General features: G+C 39.1%; 1 protein-coding gene across 6 annotated transcripts in view; it reads right to left on the reverse strand.

The window, feature by feature from the left end:
• Window positions 1-23,450, reverse strand: part of SERAC1 (serine active site containing 1) — a 46,109-nt gene that overhangs the window by 14,648 nt on the left and 8,011 nt on the right. For 5 of the 6 annotated variants that reach the window (XR_007355765.2, XM_075126836.1, XM_075126835.1 and 2 more), the window contains 7 exons: window positions 21,825-21,916; window positions 20,205-20,241; window positions 19,506-19,642; window positions 14,444-14,533; window positions 13,269-13,397; window positions 5,791-5,912; window positions 35-163 (listed from right to left, as the gene is read on the reverse strand). Coding sequence is in view for 5 of the 6 variants with exons in the window: in XM_075126835.1 (XP_074982936.1) it covers window positions 35-163; window positions 5,791-5,912; window positions 13,269-13,397; window positions 14,444-14,533; window positions 19,506-19,642; window positions 20,205-20,241; window positions 21,825-21,916 (736 nt within the window). In the remaining variant the exon portion in view is untranslated. Of the gene's footprint in view, window positions 1-34; window positions 164-5,790; window positions 5,913-13,268; window positions 13,398-14,443; window positions 14,534-19,505; window positions 19,643-20,204; window positions 20,242-20,827; window positions 21,179-21,824; window positions 21,917-23,450 lie in introns of those variants that run through there. The other variant, XM_048844129.2, reaches the window with a different exon arrangement.

The raw sequence follows: 23,450 nt of genomic DNA on the forward strand, positions 1-23,450 counted from the left end.
TCTGTATAATTCCATCCTGGAGTTAAGAGCTCACCCTTTTTGCAGCTAGAGTCTGACTGCTTTCTCTTAAAGCCAGAGATGTGAAGTACTGGACACACTGCTCAAGATCAGTCTGAGGTAAAGATACCAATAACAATCGGAGCTCATCTTCGATAGCATAATCCTATAACAAATAAACACACGTACTTGTTAACACTCTCCAAAGTAACACAGCAGTAAATTATGTGAAAATAAACAAAGATTTGGAACAACAGAAATTGTTACATGAAGTAATGCTGTAAACTGAAAGGCCTGGTTTGAGTGCTCTACAACCTAAGCTAAAGTTTGTGGAGCACTTTGAAGATGTATAGCCCTATAAAATGACAGGTTATTATTATTGGTAAGCAAATTTTTCAATGAAAGTCAGCTTTAAATTTCTAGGTTTAGGAGTTTATTTTATTTCAATGAGGTCTGGAAGAATAAAAATGTGGCCTGTGTTACAGAAATGAAATGGAGCTTAGAGCAGAAAAGCACCAGGGCATACAACAAGAAAGCTTGAAACTTGGCCCTCAGTTGCTTGATAATCACCACAAAAATAATGGTGCAGATTAAGACTATATGGTTTCATCATCCAGCTACAAAAATAATAGCATTATTAAGAAATTAAATGATGGCATTAAAGATAGAAATAAAATAGTTAACACTTGTATATTTCTTTATCTTTGAAGTATTTGTACAAATATTCATTAAGAAATCCACAAAACATCCCTGTCAAGTAGATGGGGATGGGAAAACAGGTACAGTGAGGTTAAGTCATTTGCCTAAGGCCACATACTAAGGATCAGAAGAAATGCAAGTTAATAGTCGGAATACAATTTCTGGAGCTAGTGACTCATGAATATCTTGCTGATACTGCCTCCATCTGCAGCCTTGGTCTTGAACAATTCTAACCTGTCTGGCTTATTTTCTTCATCTATTAAATGCAGAGAAGGGAAAATTACCTACCAGTAAATCAGCCTCTCTGAACATATCATTTGATCTGATTCTCCTTCTTGGATCCTGTGCTTCTGGAGATAGACATGGGGGAACTTTCCTTGCTTCCAAATTATTTTGTTCTTTTATGGCACTGGTAGATGGATATGCATAGACCAACAGTTGCAGCTGGAATGTATTACTTTAATTTCTCAATGAGTAGGATGCAAAGACCTCCCTAACCTGTATATACGGATATCCACCCAGTGATTACACAGCAGGAATAGTAAAAATATACATATCTGCACCACAGTATGCCTCAAGCCTGAGAGGTTCAACTATTTGGAAATAGTTAGACCCATGGTCATATCATGTTGGACTGATTTAATCAAAGTAATTCAAGTCCAGGGTGCAAAAAAAAATCAATGATGTTTTTAAAAACAAAATAATAATAAAAATTGGATTTTTTTTAATTTAAATTGGATTTTTTTTATAACATGCTTTTTGAGGAAATAACCTATCTAAAGATAGAGCTATAATATATCTTAATTAAAACTAAGGTATCTCATCATGGAATAGGGATTATAAATTCTAATTCTATAGTATGAGACAATATATTCATGTAATGTTTACGAAAAGTTTTGTAAATGAGTTCCAATAGTTCATGGATTAGGGACCCAATCTTCCAGGGGCTTCTGTATAGATTATTTAGGTTAATCTTTCTATCTACGCAATGGGACTCAGTGCTCAGACTAGACGATACCATCAGAGATGCTTAGTTTTGCAGTTCTCAAACACTGGATTTGTGTCTCCAGAGATAATATGCTTGTTAATAGCAAAAGTGATTTTAAATAAATAAATAAACAATGTATAGAGGTGAGAAATAACAGACTTCAACCCTATTGTCCCTCTGCAAATTTGTGTACACAGAGTCAATCCCTGACCTCTCTCTAAAAGTGCAAAGTTTCAAAAAGTTCAATGAATAGAAGATTGTTGGGGGCGAAATAGATCTGGACAAGGAGAAGAAGTCTGGAGAGAAATGTGACAAGGGAGGGACAGGCAGTAAAAACAAAAGTGAAACTGTTTGAGCAGCATATTCCAAAAGTCTTGAGGTCTTTCTGAGTGTAGCCGTCTTTGATTTGAGATCTACCATACCATTAGGGTGATCAGATGTCCCAATTTTATAGGGACAGTCCCGATTTTTGGATCTTTTTTTTTTAAATATAGGCTCCTATTACCCCGCACCCCCGTCCCACTTTTTCACATTTGCTGTCTGGTCACCCCACATACCATTCTCTCACTAGAAGGGAAAAACGATAATGGCAGCAGGCCGCAAGAGAGACTCAGTTTGGGAATAAGAACCATTCAAGAAATGTTTGTTTGCTGATGATGTTTTAAAGAAAGTCACACCAGTGAACTGGTGGAAGTCACTTAAGCACTTGGATTCAGAGACTGTTGAAGTGATAATCTCACTTTTAAACTGCAGTAGCTTCTTCTGCGGGTGTAGAAAGAATGTTTTCTTCCTTTGGACTAATTCATTCCAAATTGAGAAATCGTTTGGGACCTGAAAAAGCAGGAAAGCTTGTTTTTCTTTTCCAGATTATGAACAAACAGGAAAATGAAGGTGAAGACGACCGAGTTAGTTGCAGAAGCCAATATTTTAAGTTTCTCATGTTGACCTGGCTGACATAGTCTATTTAATTTTGGGCTGTTTTTTAAAAAATATTTCATTTAACTATTTTAGTTAAAACAATTTTAACAAAAACAAACCTGATTTTAAAAAACTTGAATGTTTAAATTCAAAAATTCATATGTTTGTTTTGTTAAAATATTAGATGTTTGCTATTGAAGAAAAAAATCCAGAATACATAATGTTGTTGTTTTAGTTAAATAAAACTATTTGAATGTCTGTCTGGTGATGTTCTCCTCCTAATTCAACATGGCAAGAAAATACTCCAAATATTAATGATTAACCTGTTGAATTGGAGATAGTTCACCTACCAGTGACTTCATAAATATCTGCTTCAATTACCTTTGGTAAATGAAATAACCAAACAATCATTCATTTTCTGATATAGCTGTAAAACTAATCTGAAAAGTTTTCAAAATAAATCACTTTAAAAATGTATAGTGTGTACTTTCTAAAAATGAAACCTCCATCTCTCTCTGAGTTGTGAAGAATATGTATTAAAGTTATAACAACCAACAAGAATGCACTTTTATATAGAAATCCATGATTAAATCGAGTCTTCCTGACTAGTGATTGATTTAAATCAATTTGATTTAAATCATGATTTAAATCTGATTTAAATCAAATCCACTCTGTTCAAGTCACTGATTTTAATTATGCTTTAAATCAGCAAGCAAGAAACCTTGATTTAAATAATGGATTTCAATTGTGTTGTTCATGTGTACTTAGTTATTTTCTAAACAAAGGTTAATTCTCATTAGTTGGTAATGATTAATAGATTGATTTGTAACTAAATATAGCCTTTCACTAAATTTGCTGTTTCTTTTTGCTAACCAGGGTACACTAGATCTATATACATGTATTTAAGCAATTATATAGCTTAACGTACATTTAATTCAGATTCTTAATGTCTCCTTTTTGTATTACATTAGAAAATGCTGAGTGATGCATTTCTTATTTACTAGATCAGAGGTGGGCAAACTACCGCCTGCGTTTCAAAGCATGATCTGCATTTAAAGCTAACTGATTTATTAAACAAAGGATGTATTAACTGCAGTTTATGAATGAACTGATTGTTTCTGGCCACGATGATCAGGTTTGCAGTCCCTCTGCATCTCACTGTGATTTCCCCAGAAAGTCTGACCAGGGTCTAGCACCTGTGGTTAACCTTTCTTAAGGGGCTACAACAATATATACCAGTTACCAACCAAAGCAAAATACACAAAGCAAAATACATTTATTCTTAGGGTAAAAGCGTTACAGAGACAACATATGAAAAACAATAAACATTCCTATATGCATGCTAAAAGTTACCATAGATCACCCATGAGTCTCATGGGGCCCTAGCTGCCCAAAATCTTTCCAAACCTTCCACAAGGGTTGGGCCCCACCTTGGACAGAAGGTCCTGTCCATTTCCCAAATCAAAAGAAAGCCCTGTGTTGGTTTAAACCCACCTTTTTTATACCAAAAGCCCTTTCTTTGTCTGTTGGTCTCTGGAAAATCCATTTAGAGCCACTATATGCAAGCCACCACGGCAGGTGGTACGTCTCTGGAGTTGTTTGCAGTTTCAGGGACTAGCCTTAGTCACCCCACACTGTTTTTAGTTCCTGTAGGAGTTGTGGTAATCCTCCTCTACCTACCCTCCCCGACCCAAGCTGCCTACAATCCCTGGCCCACAATGATACATATTACATAAGCCATTCATAAACAAAGTACAATAGGGTCTCTTAAAGATACTGCATGCAGCTGCAATATCTGTCACAAACTGAAGTAGCTGAATAAATTGAAATGAAGAAAATATTCTCTCTACACTTGCAGAAGAGGCTACTGCTGTTAAAAGATGGTTTACCACCTCATCAAACTCTGGTTCCAAGTGCTTAGCCAGAGGCTTCCCTTAGTTCAGTGGTCTGACTTCCTTAAAAATTTGACAGCAAACATGTACTGCTTTAAATTATTTTAACAGATTGTAAGAGGTTTAGGCCTCAATACAGATTGCCAATTTCAAAGTGAATTTTAAATGTGTTTTTTAAATAAAATTGTATGTAATTTTTAAAAATCTGATTTAAATAACAAAATCCATTTTTTTATTTTTAAAAAATTCAATTTTTATTCACGCTGGTCATATCACATTCCAAGGGTGATAAACCTGACAGTGAAAAGCTACAGAATATCACTGCTAGATGCCATATCTAATTTTGCAAGTCTTGAGGCTAAGAATGGACATGTTGCCCATGATAAGGATTCTTATTAGATTTACAAAAATCCTCTACAGGTGCCCAGCCCTGGGCCCATTCCATATATTAAATACAGAATACAATTTACAAGGACTGCTCAACACACCTTGACACATAAATAAATACCAACCAGTTAATATGAGAATAAAATAAAAACAAACCCCTCCAGCACCGAGTTCAGCCCTACTCAAATGTGTGGGAGGACGATGGCCTTTACAGCATGCCCAAATGGTTAACAAATCCAGGCTGAAAGAGCTGATTGTTAGTAGGAGCACCAGGGAAGGGACAGCTGGGATAACTGCATCTAAAGCATCCCTAGGACCTGTAAAAATCCGTGTGGTTTGGGAAGTTAAGATGTGACCTGAGATTGTTCTGAATGTGAAATGTTTGCTTAGCTCATTATTTCCCTGATTCTTAGTGACAGTGTTGACATGCAGTGCGTTTCATCATCAGCCTAAACTCTAACTTAATGAAGGTTCTAATGTAGGATTTAGCCCTGGTCCACACTACAAAGTTGAGTTGGTATAACTGTCAATAAGGGGTGTGGAAACAGTTATACTGACCTAACTACCAGTGTAAACAGCACTATGTCAACAGGAGGGCATCTCTGTCAACATAGCTACCACCACACAGGGAGGTGGAATAACTATGCAGATGAGAGAAGCTCTCCTGTCAACAGAGGTAGCATCTTCACTTAGTGCTACAGGAGCACAGCTGCAGCGCTGGAAGTGCAGACAAGCCCTTAACTGTACTATACTACAAATGCTGGGGGGGAGCGGGGGCAGGCGGAATGGCAATAATTATAAATAAAATTAGGAGTAGGAGTAGTCCAGCTCACCTCAAAACACTGCTGAGACTTTTCTGTCACCAAAAGTGACGAGATTCAACTAATACCCACATTTTCATTTACTTACATCTTTTACTTTTGGTAAGTGAGGTGGTGGCAGAAAAAAACGAAGATCAATATCCTTGGATCGGGCCAAACCAATCAGAGTCTTCTGATCACAGGCTTGGGCAACCGTCCTATATTGATAATCTGTAGTAAGAGAACTTAGATGTTACGGCCAAAACTAGCCTTGAATATTTCACTTAATTTTAGTTGTGATTTCCATAGTACTTTGTAAATATGAATACAAATAGAACAATATTACTGCAATCCATGTAACTAAGACACAAGTTTTCCATGATTCTATAGTCACAAACTCTAAAAGTGGAAAAAGAAACTGGTTGTCAGATCAACACAAAACAAAAATGACATTTTAACTGCATGTATTAATTAATCCTTTTAGGCCAGAGCATGACACTGTAATAAAGAATTTCAGACACTAGCCAATCATATGTGATAGCAAGTGTTTAGAGTTAGTGCTTTGAAAGGAAAATAAAAATCACAAACCAAGGCTATGCTTGCACTCAGGCCTGTGGTCTTGGTTCAGACAAAACTCTGAAATCTGAAAGATTTTTGAATAGTGTTATGCTACATATACTATTTTTAGAAATATAGCATCTTAGACCCTGGCGGTGCAAAGACTTACACACAAAAAACTACATTTAATGAACATTATTTAAGGTGTCCAAGTCAAGCACCCGAAAGTTAGGAAATGCCAGAATTAAACTAGCCGATGCAACCTTCAGAATGCGTATGCATTTTGATACTGTTTTTAATTACATAATCATATACTATTTTTTCCATAGGACCCCCGCCTCATTCAGTGCACAGACAGTGCTCACTTAATGAGCAGCTATTCATTATTTTGGTTTATCCTCATTGTTCAATTTATGACCCCCAGGCCTTTTTGACCAGTGTGCAGTAAACCACTGTTCGGAAGACAGAATTATTAATTTCCTTATGAAGTTTTCTATGACGCTCATCACTATACTATCTGAGTACTTCACAAACATTAATCTATCATCAAAAACTCCTGGGAAGTAAGGGAGTATTACCTCCAGTGTATAGAAGGGGAGTTGAGGCACAGAGAAATAAAGATCAAAAGTATCTACTAATTTTAGGTGCCCAATATAAAACACCTAGGATCTGATTTTTCACATTATTTAGCAATACATAATCACTAAATATGTTCAAACCACAGCACTCTTTGACTTCAGTGGCAGCTCTGAGCACTCAGCACTTTTGCAAATCAGACCATAAGGTTTCAAATCAGGCACCCAGAACATGAGGAACACACAATCAATGACCATCTGTGAAACATTTGGTTTAAACCACTTGCTTAGCATCATGTAGGCACTCTGTGACACGGGAATTCTTTAGGGCAGCATTCAACTGCCTTAACCACGAAATGGTCCTCTCTCTTCCTGTAATCATTCACTAAACTACGGCATATCTTTTGGAAAATATTCAGTCAATGCCAATAAACATGATGGCAGCTTAATCCAGCTCTCTGCAATAGAGGGGGATAAAATCAAAGCAATTTAAGACTATCGAGAAAAAAAACAACCCACAATCCACAGATCTGTGCCCTAAATATGAATAACCAACCTTGGAGCCAGTTTTAGAAAGAAAAGAAAATGCTGAAGAGAGCTGGCAGATCCCAGTCCCAGAAAGCAGCCTCCGGGGGAGAAAATCTTGCAACAAAATCCAGTGCCATCAGCCCGCAGAACATATTAAAAATGACTCTGCAAGCTTGAAGATGTTGAACTAGACCCTCGTTATCCTGTGAGGAGTCCGTGAATGAGTATAACGAGATTTTTTAAAAATTAATTAAAACTATACTACTGTGGCTGGGGGCAGAAGAAATGCAGTTGCCATTTTGGAAAGGACAGACAAGCAAAAGGGAAGTGTGGCAGCAGCCATGTTGAGAGAGGTCCAACAATCAAGGAGGAAAGACAAGAACATTTAGATATCTGGAAAAGGAAAAATCCTGTAATACAGAGATAAAAATCCCACAAAACAAAGACAGCCACAAAAGACAGTAACTGTCCTCCCTCAGATAAACTACTGAGATGGTAGAGAAGCACCAGTCACTAAGGCTGAACTGAAGGACATGCTGTTAGATGTCAAAAAGATTAATAAGGAGTTGAGAGAAGAGTTCCAAGCTTATATTAAGGATACAAAAAATGAACAGAGATTAAAGAGAAAATATTAGATGCGAAAACAGGATTAAATGAGCAACTGGACATTACCAATCTAGATGAAAGAATCCAAATAATTGAAAAAAAAGAGAAAAAGAAATAGAATTACAGCTGTAGGACACGGAGAACTGAGAATGCAGGAATAATAAGGATAAAAGGTATTCCAGAGGAAACTGAAGAGAGAAACCTGCTGGACACGTTGGCTGATATTTTCCATTACATATTAAAACTGAGCAATAAAGATTGCATTCATACTGAGAAGGCTCACAAATCCCTATTCCCCAGGACCCCAGTAGGCACCAGACCAAAAGATGTGATTGTCTATCTACAGTACTATCAAGAAAAGGATAAAATACTGAGGGCAATGAGGGAGAGAGCTGAACCGCTGATGTTTCTTAACCAGCCGTGACCCTAAAAACATCCCTATACAAAAAGGCAAGGGGCTTCCTGGTATCTACCGAGTTTCAGCTGGCCTGACCAGCTCAGTGTATCCAAACTCAGTACTGTTATAATCTGTATCGAAAAGGTGTCACGTAATACATCATTCGAAAATTAATAACTGACTGATCATTAATATTCTTGTGTGATGTATGTAAGGCCGACCCACAAAGGACTTTAAACCAGTCATGTCAAGCAAATTGATAACAGGTTTTATCCAGACAAAGGCAAGAGGCCAACACCACAAACCAGGTATAACACTAGTAAGCCAAGCGCCAGATCCTGCACATGGAAAGCAAATGATCAGGATGCGAGAGATCAAAGACTTTGGTAAGTGCATTCCTCCCCCTCACCACCATGAAGAAGGAATCTGGATAGGAACTCTTGCTGTCAGCTTGGTTCCTGTGAGAAGAAGCAAGAAATATGGACACAAGGAAAAATTCTTCATTTCTGGGCTTTTGGGATTCTAATAAGGCAAACAAGGAGGCGAAGATCCCCAGAGTTATTCTGGGTAGCCGTGAAAGACTTTTGGGAAACTGGAAGAAAACTGTATCTCTGCTACTTTTTGAAATTATAGACTGTGACTAACCTGTACATATATTTTTATCTGCTTTAACCTCTCAATAACTCATTTATTTTTCTTAGTTTACGATCAGCAATGAATTGGCTATCAGCAGTGTTTCCAGTGTAAGATCTGGGATGCAAGTCAACCCGCATGAGCAACAGATCTCTTGGGATTGGGTATAACCTGAATATTTTATGATTTTTGGTGTAAGTGACCAATTATCACTTAGTCCATCTTGTCTGGGTGGCAAAATAGACTGGAGTGTTTAAGGGGACTGTCTGTGATTCCATTATAAGACTATTGCAATATCTTGGGAGTTCACATTTGGTATTGGGTTAGTGAAATCTAATTATAGAATATAGTGGCACCAGTTTGGAGTGTCTGTCCTGCTTTGGACAGTCTACCCTGAGGTAGGCACTCACAGTTGTGAGCCATTCCAGACAGCATGATATCAGACATACACAAATTCAACGGGCTATTCATTCGTATCAGAAGTTGCAGGGAGAGATGATTTGCATTGTAAAATCCAAGGTCCCAGAGGAAGTCTGATGGAACAGTGAACTGAACAAAAATCTCCCAGGTCCCAGGCTAGTGTCCCAACTACCACAACATCCTTCCTAATTATCACTCAAAGATATATTGTTTACTTTTCATATTGAGATGAAAGCAGCATGACACTGTCTTTGACACACTGGGCCCAATCTCCACTTCTTGCAATAGCCACTGATGGCTGCCATGTCTTGGTTCAGGTTGACCTCAACCTTTTTGACATTTCTGTTTCTTGAAGGTAGGCAGAGATTGGAGGATTTTCAATGCTCAAAAACGTTGTGGCAAGAACAGATTCCTGAGGGTGTATGTTCTTCTGGATCCTCCAAGTGCTCAGTTTATTTTCCAGCATCGCTTGTAGCTTTCTGTTTCAAAGCATCTTTTCTGTAGACCTAACAACCCATCAAGGTAACATCTTTGACATGGGTATCATCATGCTTTCATCTCAATCACATGAACACTTCATGAGAACTCAACATCTTCTTGAATGGAGAATGATTGGCACAATATCCGAAGTCAGTATATCTAGGAGTAAGTTTAACTTGCACACTTGCCTATCAGGACCACCTTACCAAGGTAGCTCAGAAGATTAAGAGCAGAAAGGGTCTCTTATATAAACTTGCAAGCACAAACTGGGGTGCTAATGTGCAGACACTGCACAGCTCGGCATTAGCTCTCTACTACTCAGATGGAGAAGACTGTGCTTCTGAGTGATTAGACCCACCCCACACAAAGCTAGTTGATGTACAATTGAATCAAATGATGAGAATAACAACAGGACTATGAGACCAACAAACACCAAATGGGTACCAGTCCTTTCTAATATCCTGCCTCCTAACATCAAGTGTTATAGTGCAGCAAAGAATCTCCTTTGACAAAACCCCGGAGATACAACTACTGCCAATTTTCAAAGACATATAGGAGGCGCCTTGTCACCATCTCATTTGCAGAAGACTAATCTGGACTACATTACTGAGCATGTCCATGGTGGTCAAACTGTGGTGAGCAAAAGGGGAACATGCTGCTCTCTCTGTAAGAGACTCCCTCCTCAGGGTGGGACTCAGCTTGATGAGATTTTGCCTGGCTTTGAGCTGCCACGCCACCTCTGTTGCAAGCTCAACCATTTCAGATGTGGGCTGGTGAGGTGTGTGGCAAATGACCACACCTGGAGACTCAGGAACAGCCCTCTGCATAGCTGCAGATGCACGCCTACTGAATGACTGCTATCTTGTGATGGTCTGTCAGGAGGACTTTCCAGACTCATATTTCTGACCCCAAAGTTACAGAATGGCTAAACTATGTGTGATGCTTAACTAAGCCCTTTTGACATTTTTCTTTTTTCTGACATACACCTCTGTTTTATTTCCAGACTTTATATTTTGTATTTTGAACTTTTTTCCAATCTTTATTGTACCACTTGTACATTTGCTAATATAATAATAATGTGCATATGTGAAAGTGAATCTTTATTTACTTACTTTTTTTATTCTATTTTGTTTTCCAAACTTACCAAACATCTGTTTGTTATTCAGACGTAGAACCACAAGTGAGGTCTGACATTTTAACATTCAGCAATTTGAGTTATATATGTATAAATAAGGCTGTACGAAAGTGGTGATTTTTGGTTCAGAAGTTGCAGCCACAGTTTTTTAAAGTTATAATTTTGGTGCAGAGCCAAATTTGAGTGCACCAAGTTCCAGTGCCACTCACTCAAATTTGGGCAGGGCACCACTCTGTCATGACTGCAGGGATGCTGGGCCAAATCTGAGTGACTGGCATTGCGACCTCATGAACAAGTGGCATTGCAACACTACTCAAATTTGTGGCAACTATAAAAAGTTACAGTATGTGTTAGAAGTTGTGGTTTCCACAACAAGATAGTGGCCCGCAATTTTTGGACACCCTTACGTATAAAAAGAATTCAGGGGAAAGTATATTATATTCCCAGTTCACACAACTCAAACACAGCTGAACAGATCTTCAAACTTTAAAAGTAAAGTTGAGCTTTGGGCTATGATCAGAAAGACAGTAACAGTCCCAAAAGAAGAATTTATGGGGAAAAAAAATTGAGTGAATAAAAACAAGGTATTAAGTCAAGATGCAAACTTAACATTTTATTATTGAAAAATGCTAAAATAGAAACGAAAATAAAGTCACCCAGTGCATCCTTTGCTGAAACGCAACCATCTCTGGGACTATGCATGACAGATCTACAGACTGGACACTTTAGTAATTGATTTTAAGTGCTGTTCCAGTCTTTCCTCAGTAGTAGTATTTGAATCCTTTTAAAGTGCATCTTCTACCCAGAGAGAAATAAATCAACAGGAGAAGATTGGAAAAGGATGCTGTACTTAATATAAGATTTTAAGTAAAATGGCTATCCTACTTTGATAAACTGTTCATAATCTCACTCTTTTTTGCGTTCTCAGTTAATTCACTTTGCTTTGAGTTGTCAACCTAAGTGCTGAAAAAGAGATACCTGATTGGCCTGGAGGTCAGGTGCTAGATTCTTCCCTCTACTTGAGCTTTGGCATTGTAGCTGTATCTGTGGACATGGTAGAACTAAATGTACTGACAACACAAGCAGGTGTACGTTCCTCTAGTTCCCCAGCAAAAAATCGGAAAGCACATTTTTTCAGGAGTACTATATGCTGTACATGCACCAGATATAGTATGACACTTCCCTTGCTATCCCCCAATATATCTGGATGTACAGGATTAGCTTCCATGGCCATAAGCATACTAAAAAAACCCTCAGAGCTCCCAAAATTCTACCACTAAAAGAAAGATTTTGGAGTGCAGAAGTGAAGGATAGAAGCATATGTTTTAGCATGGGTACCATGGCAAAGAATCCACTGATACCTGCCAAGCAATTCTACCGCATTTGCCAGAAATTGAGCTCTGAAAAAATAAGAACAGGAACCCTGGGATTTTCTAAGTATAAACATAATGTAAAGAATCTAAATAACAAAATTGAGCTTTTATTCTGCAAAGGGTAAACACAAGAAGCAAAAGCTCCTTTAACATAAAAGAATGTCAGCTATAACTTATAATACAGGAACATGAAGCTAAACTGGCCTTAAAAGAAAAGTTCTCTTAATTAAGTGTGGGGGAGGTTTCTACCTTTCTCTGAATTCACACAGACATTAAAAAGATACTTTAGGGTAGAATGAACGTTTTAGGATGATAATAGCATGAAAAATCTTTCACCTCCAGGCTGCTACATCAAATCTAGACCAAACTGGTAGTAACCCTTAATTGTTACTATCCAATAGCTCTTAAGTGGTCTTCATGAATTGTGTTTGATAGCCTGTTGTGGTGGCAGCTTGATGATGTCCATTTGTCCACTAGGGACAGGACTGAGGCTATCTTGTTGGTAGTCCCAACACACAGGTCAAAGAACTAAAAGATACAGAAACTAAGCTACCCTCTCTTGTCTAGATGAGGTCAAGGTTGAGGTACATCGGTGGGGCAGCATAGGGAAGCCTGCACTGCAGTCACACATGCTCTATCTGTTTTGTGCATATGTACACATAACTGTGTTTTGTGCATATGTTTTGTGCATATTGTGCCTTTAATCAGCAATAAATTAAAATTTAAATAAAAAAGTTTGAAAACCATTTTCAGAAAGAATATTTGCCTTCTCCTTTGGCTACCATCCCCTTTTCATGTTAGCATTTGCCAATGAACATAGAGCAGTTAAATGAGATTTCGTCATGTTTCAAAGATTGGTTAGGTTGTCACAGCATACATTACCATGCCAGTGACCACTCTCTGCCAGCTGCTGCACTGCCTGCAGTCGAATGGTTCTGTCTTCTGATTGACTTCTCTTCAAGAGGACCCACAAGGCACATTCATTATCTTCTGTAAATGTACTAAAATGTTCTTTATAAAAAAAAAAAATCACATAAATATAATGTTAAAATTAATAAGCATTTCTCTTTCATAGTCACCTTCTTATTACCAACCAAAAATACTATTTCCTGGAATATTAATATGACTTAATAACCATTTATGGAACAATCATTTAATAAGTGCTACAATATCAAAAAATTGGTAACAGATCAGTAAACTGGAAGCAACATAATCTTCAGAAGACCATGGCTAAAATCCTGATCCTACTGAAATCAGTGGGAGTTTGTTTTCATTTAATTTAATAGGGCCAGGATTTCACCTCATCTTTTTATACTTTATATAGAGTGTTCAAACTGAGGATCTCAAAATGCTTTATTTATATTTAAGAACTGATCCTGTATAGTGCTTACCAACCATAACTGCCATTGGCTTCAGTGGGAGTTGGAGGTGATCAGCAACTCCAAGGATCTGGGCCTTAATCTACTGAATCACACTCACAACACCTCTGTGAGGTACCTATTATACCCATTTGGCAGATGGGTAAATGAGGGCAGAGAGAAAGTTATTTGCCCAACATGTCACATCAAGTTGATTGCAGAATCAGGAACTGAACCTTTGAGTCCTGACACCAAGTCCTGTGCTCTATCACACACACATACCTATTACGAAGAGGTTTCATTCCTTTCAATTAACACTAACAAAAATCCTGCTGAAGAGTGTCACACACTCACACCTAGTTCCTAAAATGAAAAATCTTCCAGGACTTCTTCACCAAACAATGCTTTTGGCATCACAAAAGTCTTAAGCTTCAAATCAATTCTGAAAGAGGATGCAGAATTCTGTCCTAGCATGTGTCTAACATTTGTTATAAAAACATAACGCATATAACTTTCCTTTAAACAAACGGTTTGTAAAACTGGCATGAAATATTACGAACATGTAGGAATATTATAACTACAAACTAGTATCAGATACATAAGAAAATTGATTCTATTTTCTAAAGGTAATAGATTTGTTCTTTTCTAAACATGAATATTAATCACAGACAAGCCAACATTTCCACTCTTAATACCTACCATCAAAAGGTCTCCGGAGAATTTTAGCTTCGGTTTCTAGTATTTTCCTCACTACTTTATGAAGTTCTTTTCTTGCCTTGTATAGGATTCCTATGAAAATATTATAGGCTTATTCAAGGTTGATCACGGAATTGTTGTAGTATTATGCCCAGGAACCAACAATCTTAAAGGTTTTAAAAGAATCTCTTCAAACAGTTACTATAGGAAAATATTGTACATTTCTCTCTTTTGTATTTTAGGTTATTCTCTTTACATAGGTGTGCTTCCCACTAAGGTCAAAAGAAAAATTAATGCACATATAAATAAGACAGGTTTCAGAGTAACAGCCGTGTTAGTCTGTATTCGCAAAAAGAAAAGGAGTACTTGTGGCACCTTAGAGACTAACCAATTTATTTGAGCATAAGCTTTCGTGAGCTACAGCTCACTTCATCGGATGCATACTGTGGAAACTGCAGCAGATATTATATACACACAGAGATCATGAAACAATACCTCCTCCCACCCCACTGTCCTGCTGGTAATAGCTTATCTAAAGTGATCATCAAGTTGGGCCATTTCCAGCACAAATCCAGGTTTTCTCACCCTCCACCCCCCTACACACAAACTCACTCTCCTGCTGGTAATAGCCCATCCAAAGTGACAACTCTCTTCACAATGTGCATGATAATCAAGGTGGGCCATTTCCTGCACAAATCCAGGTTCTCTCACTCCCTCACCCCCCTCCAAAAACCACACACACAAACTCACTCTCCTGCTGGTAATAGCTCATCCAAAGTGACCACTCTCCCTACAATGTGCATGGTAATCAAGGTGCGCCATGTCCAGCACAAATCCAGGCTCTCTCACCCCCCCCCCTTGTCGTCCCCCCCCGGGGACACACACACACACACACACACACACACAAACTCACTCTCCTGCTGGCAATAGCTCATCCAAACTGACCACTCTCCAAGTTTAAATCCAAGTTTAACCAGAACGTCTGGGGGGGTGGGTAGGAAAAAACAAGGGGAAATAGGCTACCTTGCATAATGACTTAGTCACTCCCAGTCTCTATTTAAGCCTAAATTAATAGTGTCCAATTTGCAAATGAATTCCAATTCAGCAGTTTCTCGCTGGAGTCTGGATTTGAAGTTTTTTTGTTTTAAGATAGCGACCTTCATGTCTGTGATTGCGTGACCAGAGAGATTGAAGTGTTCTCCGACTGGTTTATGAATGTTATAATTCTTGACATCTGATTTGTGTCCATTTATTCTTTTACGTAGAGACTGTCCAGTTTGACCAATGTACATGGCAGAGGGGCATTGCTGGCACATGATGGCATATATCACATTGGTGGATGTGCAGGTGAACGAGCCTCTGATAGTGTGGCTGATGTTATTAGGCCCTGTGATGGTGTCCCCTGAATAGATATGTGGGCACAGTTGGCAACGGGCTTTGTTGCAAGGATAGGTTCCTGGGTTAGTGGTTCTGTTGTGTGGTATGTGGTTGTTGGTGAGTATTTGCTTCAGGTTGCGGGGCTGTCTGTAGGCAAGGACTGGCCTGTCTCCCAAGACTTGTGAGAGTGTTGGGTCATCCTTCAGGATAGGTTGTAGATCCTTAATAATGCGTTGGAGTTGTTTTAGTTGGGGGCTGAAGGTGACGGCTAGTGGCATTCTGTTATTTTCTTTGTTAGGCCTGTCCTGTAGTAGGTAACTTCTGGGAACTCTTCTGGCTCTACCAATCTGTTTCTTCACTTCCGCAGGTGGGTATTGTAGTTGTAAGAAAGCTTGACAGAGATCTTGTAGGTGTTTGTCTCTGTCTGAGGGGTTGGAGCAAATGCGGTTGTATCGCAGAGCTTGGCTGTAGACGATGGATCGTGTGGTGTGGTCAGGGTGAAAGCTGGAGGCATGCAGGTAGGAATAGCGGTCAGTAGGTTTCCGGTATAGGGTGGTGTTTATGTGACCATTGTTTATTAGCACTGTAGTGTCCAGGAAGTGGATCTCTTGTGTGGACTGGACCAGGCTGAGGTTGATGGTGGGATGGAAGTTGTTGAAATCATGGTGGAATTCCTCAAGGGCTTCTTTTCCATGGGTCCAGATGATGAAGATGTCATCAATATAGCGCAAGTAGAGTAGGGGCTTTAGGGGACGAGAGCTGAGGAAGCGTTGTTCTAAATCAGCCATAAAAATGTTGGCATACTGTGGGGCCATGCGGGTACCCATAGCAGTGCACCTGATCTGAAGGTATACATTGTCCCCAAATGTAAAATAGTTATGGGTAAGGACAAAGTCACAAAGTTCAGCCACCAGGTTAGCCGTGACATTATCGGGGATAGTGTTCTTGACGGCTTGTAGTCCATCTTTGTGTGGAATGTTGGTGTAGAGGGCTTCTACATCCATAGTGGCCAGGATGGTGTTATCAGGAAGATCACCGATGGATTGAAGTTTCCTCAGGAAGTCAGTGGTGTCTCGAAGGTAGCTGGGAGTGCTGGTAGCGTAGGGCCTGAGGAGGGAGTCTACATAGCCAGACAATCCTGCTGTCAGGGTGCCAATGCCTGAGATGATGGGGCGCCCAGGATTTCCAGGTTTATGGATCTTGGGTAATAGATAGAATATCCCAGGTCGGGGTTCCAGGGGTGTGTCTGTGCGGATTTGATCTTGTGCTTTTTCAGGAAGTTTCTTGAGCAAATACTGTAGTTGCTTTTGGTAACTCTCAGTGGGATCATAGGGTAATGGCTTGTAGAAAGTGGTGTTGGAGAGCTGCCGAGCAGCTTGATTACCATGCACATTGTAGGGAGAGTGGTCACTTTGGATGAGCTATTACCAGCAGGAGAGTGAGTTTGTGTGTGTATGGGGGTGGGGGGGTGAGAAAACCTGGATTTGTGCTGGAAATGGCCCACCTTGATTATCATGCACATTGTAGGGAGAGTGGTCACTTTGGATGAGCTTTTACCAGCAGGAGAGTGAGTTTGTGTGTGTGGTTTTTGGAGGGGGGTGAGAGAACCTGGATTTGTGCAGGAAATGGCCCACCTTGATTATCATGCACATTGTGAAGAGAGTTGTCACTTTGGATGGGCTATTACCAGCAGGAGAGTGAGTTTGTGTGTAGGGGGGTGGAGGGTGAGAAAACCTGGATTTGTGCTGGAAATGGCCCAACTTGATGATCACTTTAGATAAGCTATTACCAGCAGGACAGTGGGGTGGGAGGAGGTATTGTTTCATGATCCCTGTGTGTATATAATATCTGCTGCAGTTTCCACGGTATGCATCTGATGAAGTGAACTGTAGCTCACGAAAGCTCATGCTCAAATAAATTGGTTAGTCTCTAAGGTGCCACAAGTACTCCTTTTCTTTTTATAAATAAGACAAAAGACTGTCATTTTTTTCCTTTAAATTGGAGGAGTGGCTTAAAGTCTCAGGCTCAGGTTTGAAATAACCAGTTTCCATGAAACCATAAATTCCAGTTACAGCAGAATTAAACTTAAACCTTTATCCTTTCAGAGTAGGCATTTTATTGTGTGTGGGTCTTTCAGATGAGGACTTGAGGTCCTATTGTCTCTGCCTGGACATTAAAGACCCTCCGGCACTTTTCACAAAAATAGTGATTTGTTACCAAAGCTTCTTTACACACTCACTGGCATGCTGCATGATTTGTGTTGTTTATTCCAACCTACAACCAAGAGCTGCCTGCATGTCAGTGTTGCTGTAACTAAAATATTTAGTTTTATATTCCCTTTAATATAGTAGATCCATATTATTTTGCCTCTCATATTACTATATGAGAACTAATAGAAAAAGGAAATTCTTCCAAGTCTGTTATGCAATATTTCTATGGACTGAGATTAAGACTGTCAATCTCTACGTCTACAATGACACCATTCATGTTCACCATTTAAAATGTAAAAGAATAAAACCAATGTGTGCAGGAGGAGAGAGATAGCTTTACCAGTCTAAAATTGTATTTATTTAAACAGCCTGTTAAGTTCTGAAGCAGTTGCCCAACTTTTCAGTTAGAAAGACGCTTTATTTAAAGGACGACAGGGTTTTAGTTTTTTTGAAATAATTTTTTTTTGCAAATTACATTCAAAAAGATAAAAAGCTCAACTAACATTTTCTATATTAGAGAATTATAATAACTTCATAGTGCTTTTTATTTATGAGATAACAATCATATTCTGAGCCACAAACTCTGAGGCCAAATAATATGGATAAGGTACAATAAAAGCACAGAAGTGGTTTTGTTACAAGATTAGATCAGTACTCTAACACTTAGGTTATACAAGAGATGAAGCAACTCCAGTTCCATTTTCCTAATAAGAATGATAACAAGGCTGTTCTCAAGGGTCCATGAAACAATGTCAGTTTAAGTGATCAGCAGTTATACATATGTGTCAGATGACGCTCAAAAAAATAAAGGGAGGACAATGAATAGATAATCATCTTTACCATTTGCCTCTGGAAGAGGGAAAATTGAATGCATACCTTGTGCGATGCAAGATAGCACAGCTGAACAGTAGTCAGCACCGACAGTTGCATTTATTACTGTCGAGATCCTCACCCACACTCCAGCCCCTGTGTGCCATGTCAAAGAGCCAGAGAGGCATATAAGAGCCCTAAAAGCTCTGTACCCAGATGGGGCAGGAATCCCTAGGTACAAGCACTGTCAAAAACGGCAGTGAGGCTGCCACCTCCAAGGACCCCTTTGTAAGCCAGGGTGAAGGGCATGTGCTGGGGTGGGAGGGGATCTGCCAAGGGTGGGACTGCAGTATGCGGGGCTGTGGAGATTCCAGGTAGCCCTGGGAGGCTGCTGTGATTTAGACACGTTCCAAGGGCCGTCTACATTATGTCGGGGGCCCTGTAGCAGCCTAGGATCAGAAGTGCACAAGGGTGGTTTAATGTCACCTTATCTCTGTCCCACACTGGGCTATGATTCAATAGAAGAATCTCACATTATGTTTATTATGGGACCACGCAGCATGACCAAATTCTTTTTAGTCCTCTTTTACCATCCCAGTGACTCACGCATTGTTTGAAAAGCTGCTCTCTTAGTTCTGTCTCTCAGCACACAATCTTACATAGCTTACCTTGACATTCACCGGGATCTAAAGAAACTGTATGTACATAAATATAGGACTTCAGTTTCTCTTGCTGTACAACGTGAGTATCAAGTGTCAGTAACTTCTTTAGGGCCAGAACTTCATATGTAATAAATACGAAACCTCTTAAAAAAAGAAAAGAAAATGGAATATAAATACTGTATTAGTCAAAGAGTTTAAGGCAGAAGGGACCACCATATGATTTAACTTTTGATGATTTAACTGGGAATTGGTCCTGCTTCGAGCAGGGGGTTGGACTAGATGACCTTCAGGGGTCCCTTCCAACCCTGATATTCTATAATTCTATGATTCTATATCATCTAGAAATACAAATGCAAAGAATGAAGACGACAAATATAGGTTGAAAACTGTTTTAAGGTAAATCATCATTTGCTCTATAGAGAATATATTTTATCAAATACAATATACGCATTTGATCTTCTTTGTAATCAAGTGTTTGACATGTTGCAGGGACCAGTATAGTGTCTCAAATAATCAGGGCAAAGAAAGAGAAGTGATCTTAATGGACAGTACCTCAAAATATGCAAAGATGTTCAGTTATCATTTAAAACTTAAGGTACTTCATGTTTAAAGATTATTTAGCAAGATCCTTTTTTGGGAAGTGACATAACTTCAGATATAAATAAAAGATATAAATTAGATGAGTAATTGTTAGTTACAACTTACCCGAGAATAAGTGATCCAGTTAATTTTGAAATTTTTCCTTAAACAAACAAAAAACACCCAAAGTCAAACAAACTGTGTGCATACAAATTGTTATTAAAAAGTTAAGGCATTTGATCAGTTCTGGATACTGTACGTCAAAGATTATAAAAATGTTAAAGAGGAATAGAGCAGGCTTTTCACGCTCATTTTTCTGTTTCTGACTCCATGTTTTCAGTAGTTGAAAACTAGTGATAGATTTTACATTCGACATTCTTCCCCTCTAGTTTTAAATTACAAAACCCCTGCTCTCACAGCTAAATAAACTAATAAATCTTTTGTTACTGACAGTATATCAGCAGCAGGTGATCAACAATATGGCTTGTACTGAACAGTTGCCATAAACTATGAAGAAGATTCCTCCTTTAAATAAATAATTTCATTGAGATCTCTGCTATGTGGGGGTGAATACAGGAAGATACATGCTCTTATCTGTTAAGCCTTGCAAAGGTGTCTCATAGGTTTTCTTTACAGAAATTTAGTCAAATCTCATTCATCTGAACAGGACAACTGACACAGTATTTGGCACTTATAGTGCTTTACACTTTAATTCTAAGGACACTGGCCAGGACTAAGGCATCTTATACCTGGACAAGGTGAACCTGTTTTTGGATTCCATTGGAGCCAATGGAGAGGGTCTGTCACAACTGAGAGGAGCGAATCCCAATACGACATATCTCATCCTCTCAAGAATAAATTTCCTTGGGAGACTTGCCCCACGTCCTACTCCACCAGGTTCTGCCCTTGCAGGGAAGTAGCATGGAGCAGGCTTCTCAAAGATTTCTGGTATGAAAACAAGAAGCAGCTACATGCCAGAAAAGTTACTGACAGGGAAGGTAAAACAGGCATGAAACACGAAGTCTGCTATCTATCAAGAATGGAAGTATCCAGTCTTCGATGCTGGGTCAGAGAGATTAAGAATCCAGAGGGCTCTTCTTCTAGAGGGAAAGCAGAAGGAAGGTAGAGAGTAAGAAAGAAGAATGGTAGGCCTACTGCCAGCAGGCAGGCAGGAAAAGAAAACAGAAGCTACGTTTACTCAAATGTTGCCCCTTGCTTTAAGAATCTCAGGATAAGTTTGTTCCTATGGTTCTAAGGTGAAAAAAACTTATTGAATGAGGTCAATTTATGGCAGCTTAATGAGATGGTAATTTTTTGGAGACTGCCATTTTGTGTTCTAAAAATCTTTCGGGTTTTTTTTCCCCCAAATAAATTACGTTTCTAGCCTTTCTGGTTGTGAAGCTTATCCTTTGTGATATGAAGCATTAACCAGTGCAGAGCTGTCTGTCTGAGCAATGCTAGCTACTCCACTCATGCCAGTGAAGTGTTGACGCTGACGCATAATAATTATATTTTAAATGACAGCTCTGTTTGCCAAGGTCAGTGATGGCAATACTCTGGAGGTATGGGAGAGAGACTGAAAACATGAACATATCATCTCCAAGTCTTTTGGGGTTACAAATGGTATGTAGACCTTCCCAATATCATCTTGTGAAGTCCAATCCATAATTTAAATACACAGCTTACTGTAGCAACACAGTCATTTTTATGAGCTCTTCAAGTTGATATTTACAGAATTGCACTTACTGATATCTTTCCACGGCAGATCACTTTTTGTGATTGGACCAGAAGTTCCTATTCTTCTGCAGCAAAATACACAATAAGCAGCCAACGACATTCTGTAGACATACAAACAAAAATTATTAATTTAGGTAATATAATTAAAAACCTGCAGCAAATTTCTGTGTCTTTTGCCCTCAAGATCAGAAAAGCATTATTCATTTATACTGAATACTAAAGTGACAGACAGCTAGAAACTAAGAAATCCATAAATTACTGCATTTGGTAGCTTACATTCAGTGCTAAAAGTTTAACACAGTGCTTTATAAAACAGTGTGTTGCAATTGATTTTACTGTGCATATTTTTCAAACTACCTCTCTCTAGTAAGTCTCCTTTGCTGCATCTTAGTAGCTATTCATTAAGTACCATATAGTTCCACAACTCCATAAAGTCATTACTCTGTATCATACATGCTTTTCAACCACCAATATGTAATAATCTCATTGTTCTTAATGTTCAGAATTTAATTTGTTTTAGCAAATTGATCTATACAACCATCTGCTCGATGGGGCTTTCAACAACAAACATTTACATCTTTGAAAGATATATTTCACAGAAACTGTTAGAAGTCTTCTGCTGTTAAAAGAGTTATGATCAAGTCAACAGTTTTCAGATGAAGGTCACAATGTTCAAGGTAATCGTGAATCTGAATAGAGTCCATGAGGAGCCCACACTGCACTGACCCTGCAGCACCAGCTCCTGTCCTGTGGGGCTCAGTCCAGGTCCTGGCTCTGGGTGTTGCAACACCTCTCAGGTTTGGCCCTTCATTAGATGGAAATGGAAGGGTGACTTGGCCAAATTTGATTAGCACTGCAACCTAGCTGCACCTAGGGTCACAATAGCACTCCGGAGCGGCACATCCACCTTTCTGTAGACGGAAACAGAGGGGTGGATGCACCAAACCTGAGTGGTGCTGCAACCACATGTGATAGGTTGCAGCACCCAGAGTGGGGAGCTGGGCCCAGCTCCGTGGGACAGGAGCTGCTAATGTGGGCTGAAGGTAGGGTGTCTCCAGAGATAACATGCTTGTTAACAGCAAAAATACTTTTAAATAAATAATATATAGAGGTGAGAAACAACAGACCTCAGCCCTACTGTCCCTCTGCAAATTTGTGCTCACAGAGTCAATCCTTTAACTCTCTCTAAAAGTGCAAAGTTTCAAAAAGTTCAATGAATTCTTCGGGGCAGAATAGATCTGGACAAGGGGAAGAAGTCTGGAGAGAAATGTGAGAAGGGAGGGACAGGCAGTAAAAACAAAAGTGAAACTGTTTGAGCAGCATATTCCAAAAGTCTTGAAGTCTTTCTGAGTGTAGCCTTCTTTGATTTGAGATCTACCATACCATTCGCTCATGAGAAGGGAAAACCGAAAATGGCAACAGGCCGTAAAAGAGACCCAGTTTGGGAATAAGAACCGTTCTAGAAATGTATGTTTGCTGATGTTTTAAAGAAAGTCACACCAGTGAACTGATGGAAGTCAATTAAGCACTTGGATTCAGAGACTGTTGAAGTGATAATCTCACTTTTAACAGCAGTAGCTTCTTCTGCTGGTGTAGAAAGAATATTTTCTTCCTTTGGACTAATTCATTCCAAAC

The sequence above is a fragment of the Caretta caretta genome, chromosome 3, assembly GCF_965140235.1.
Source record: "Caretta caretta isolate rCarCar2 chromosome 3, rCarCar1.hap1, whole genome shotgun sequence".
Taxonomy (NCBI): Eukaryota; Metazoa; Chordata; order Testudines; family Cheloniidae; genus Caretta; species Caretta caretta.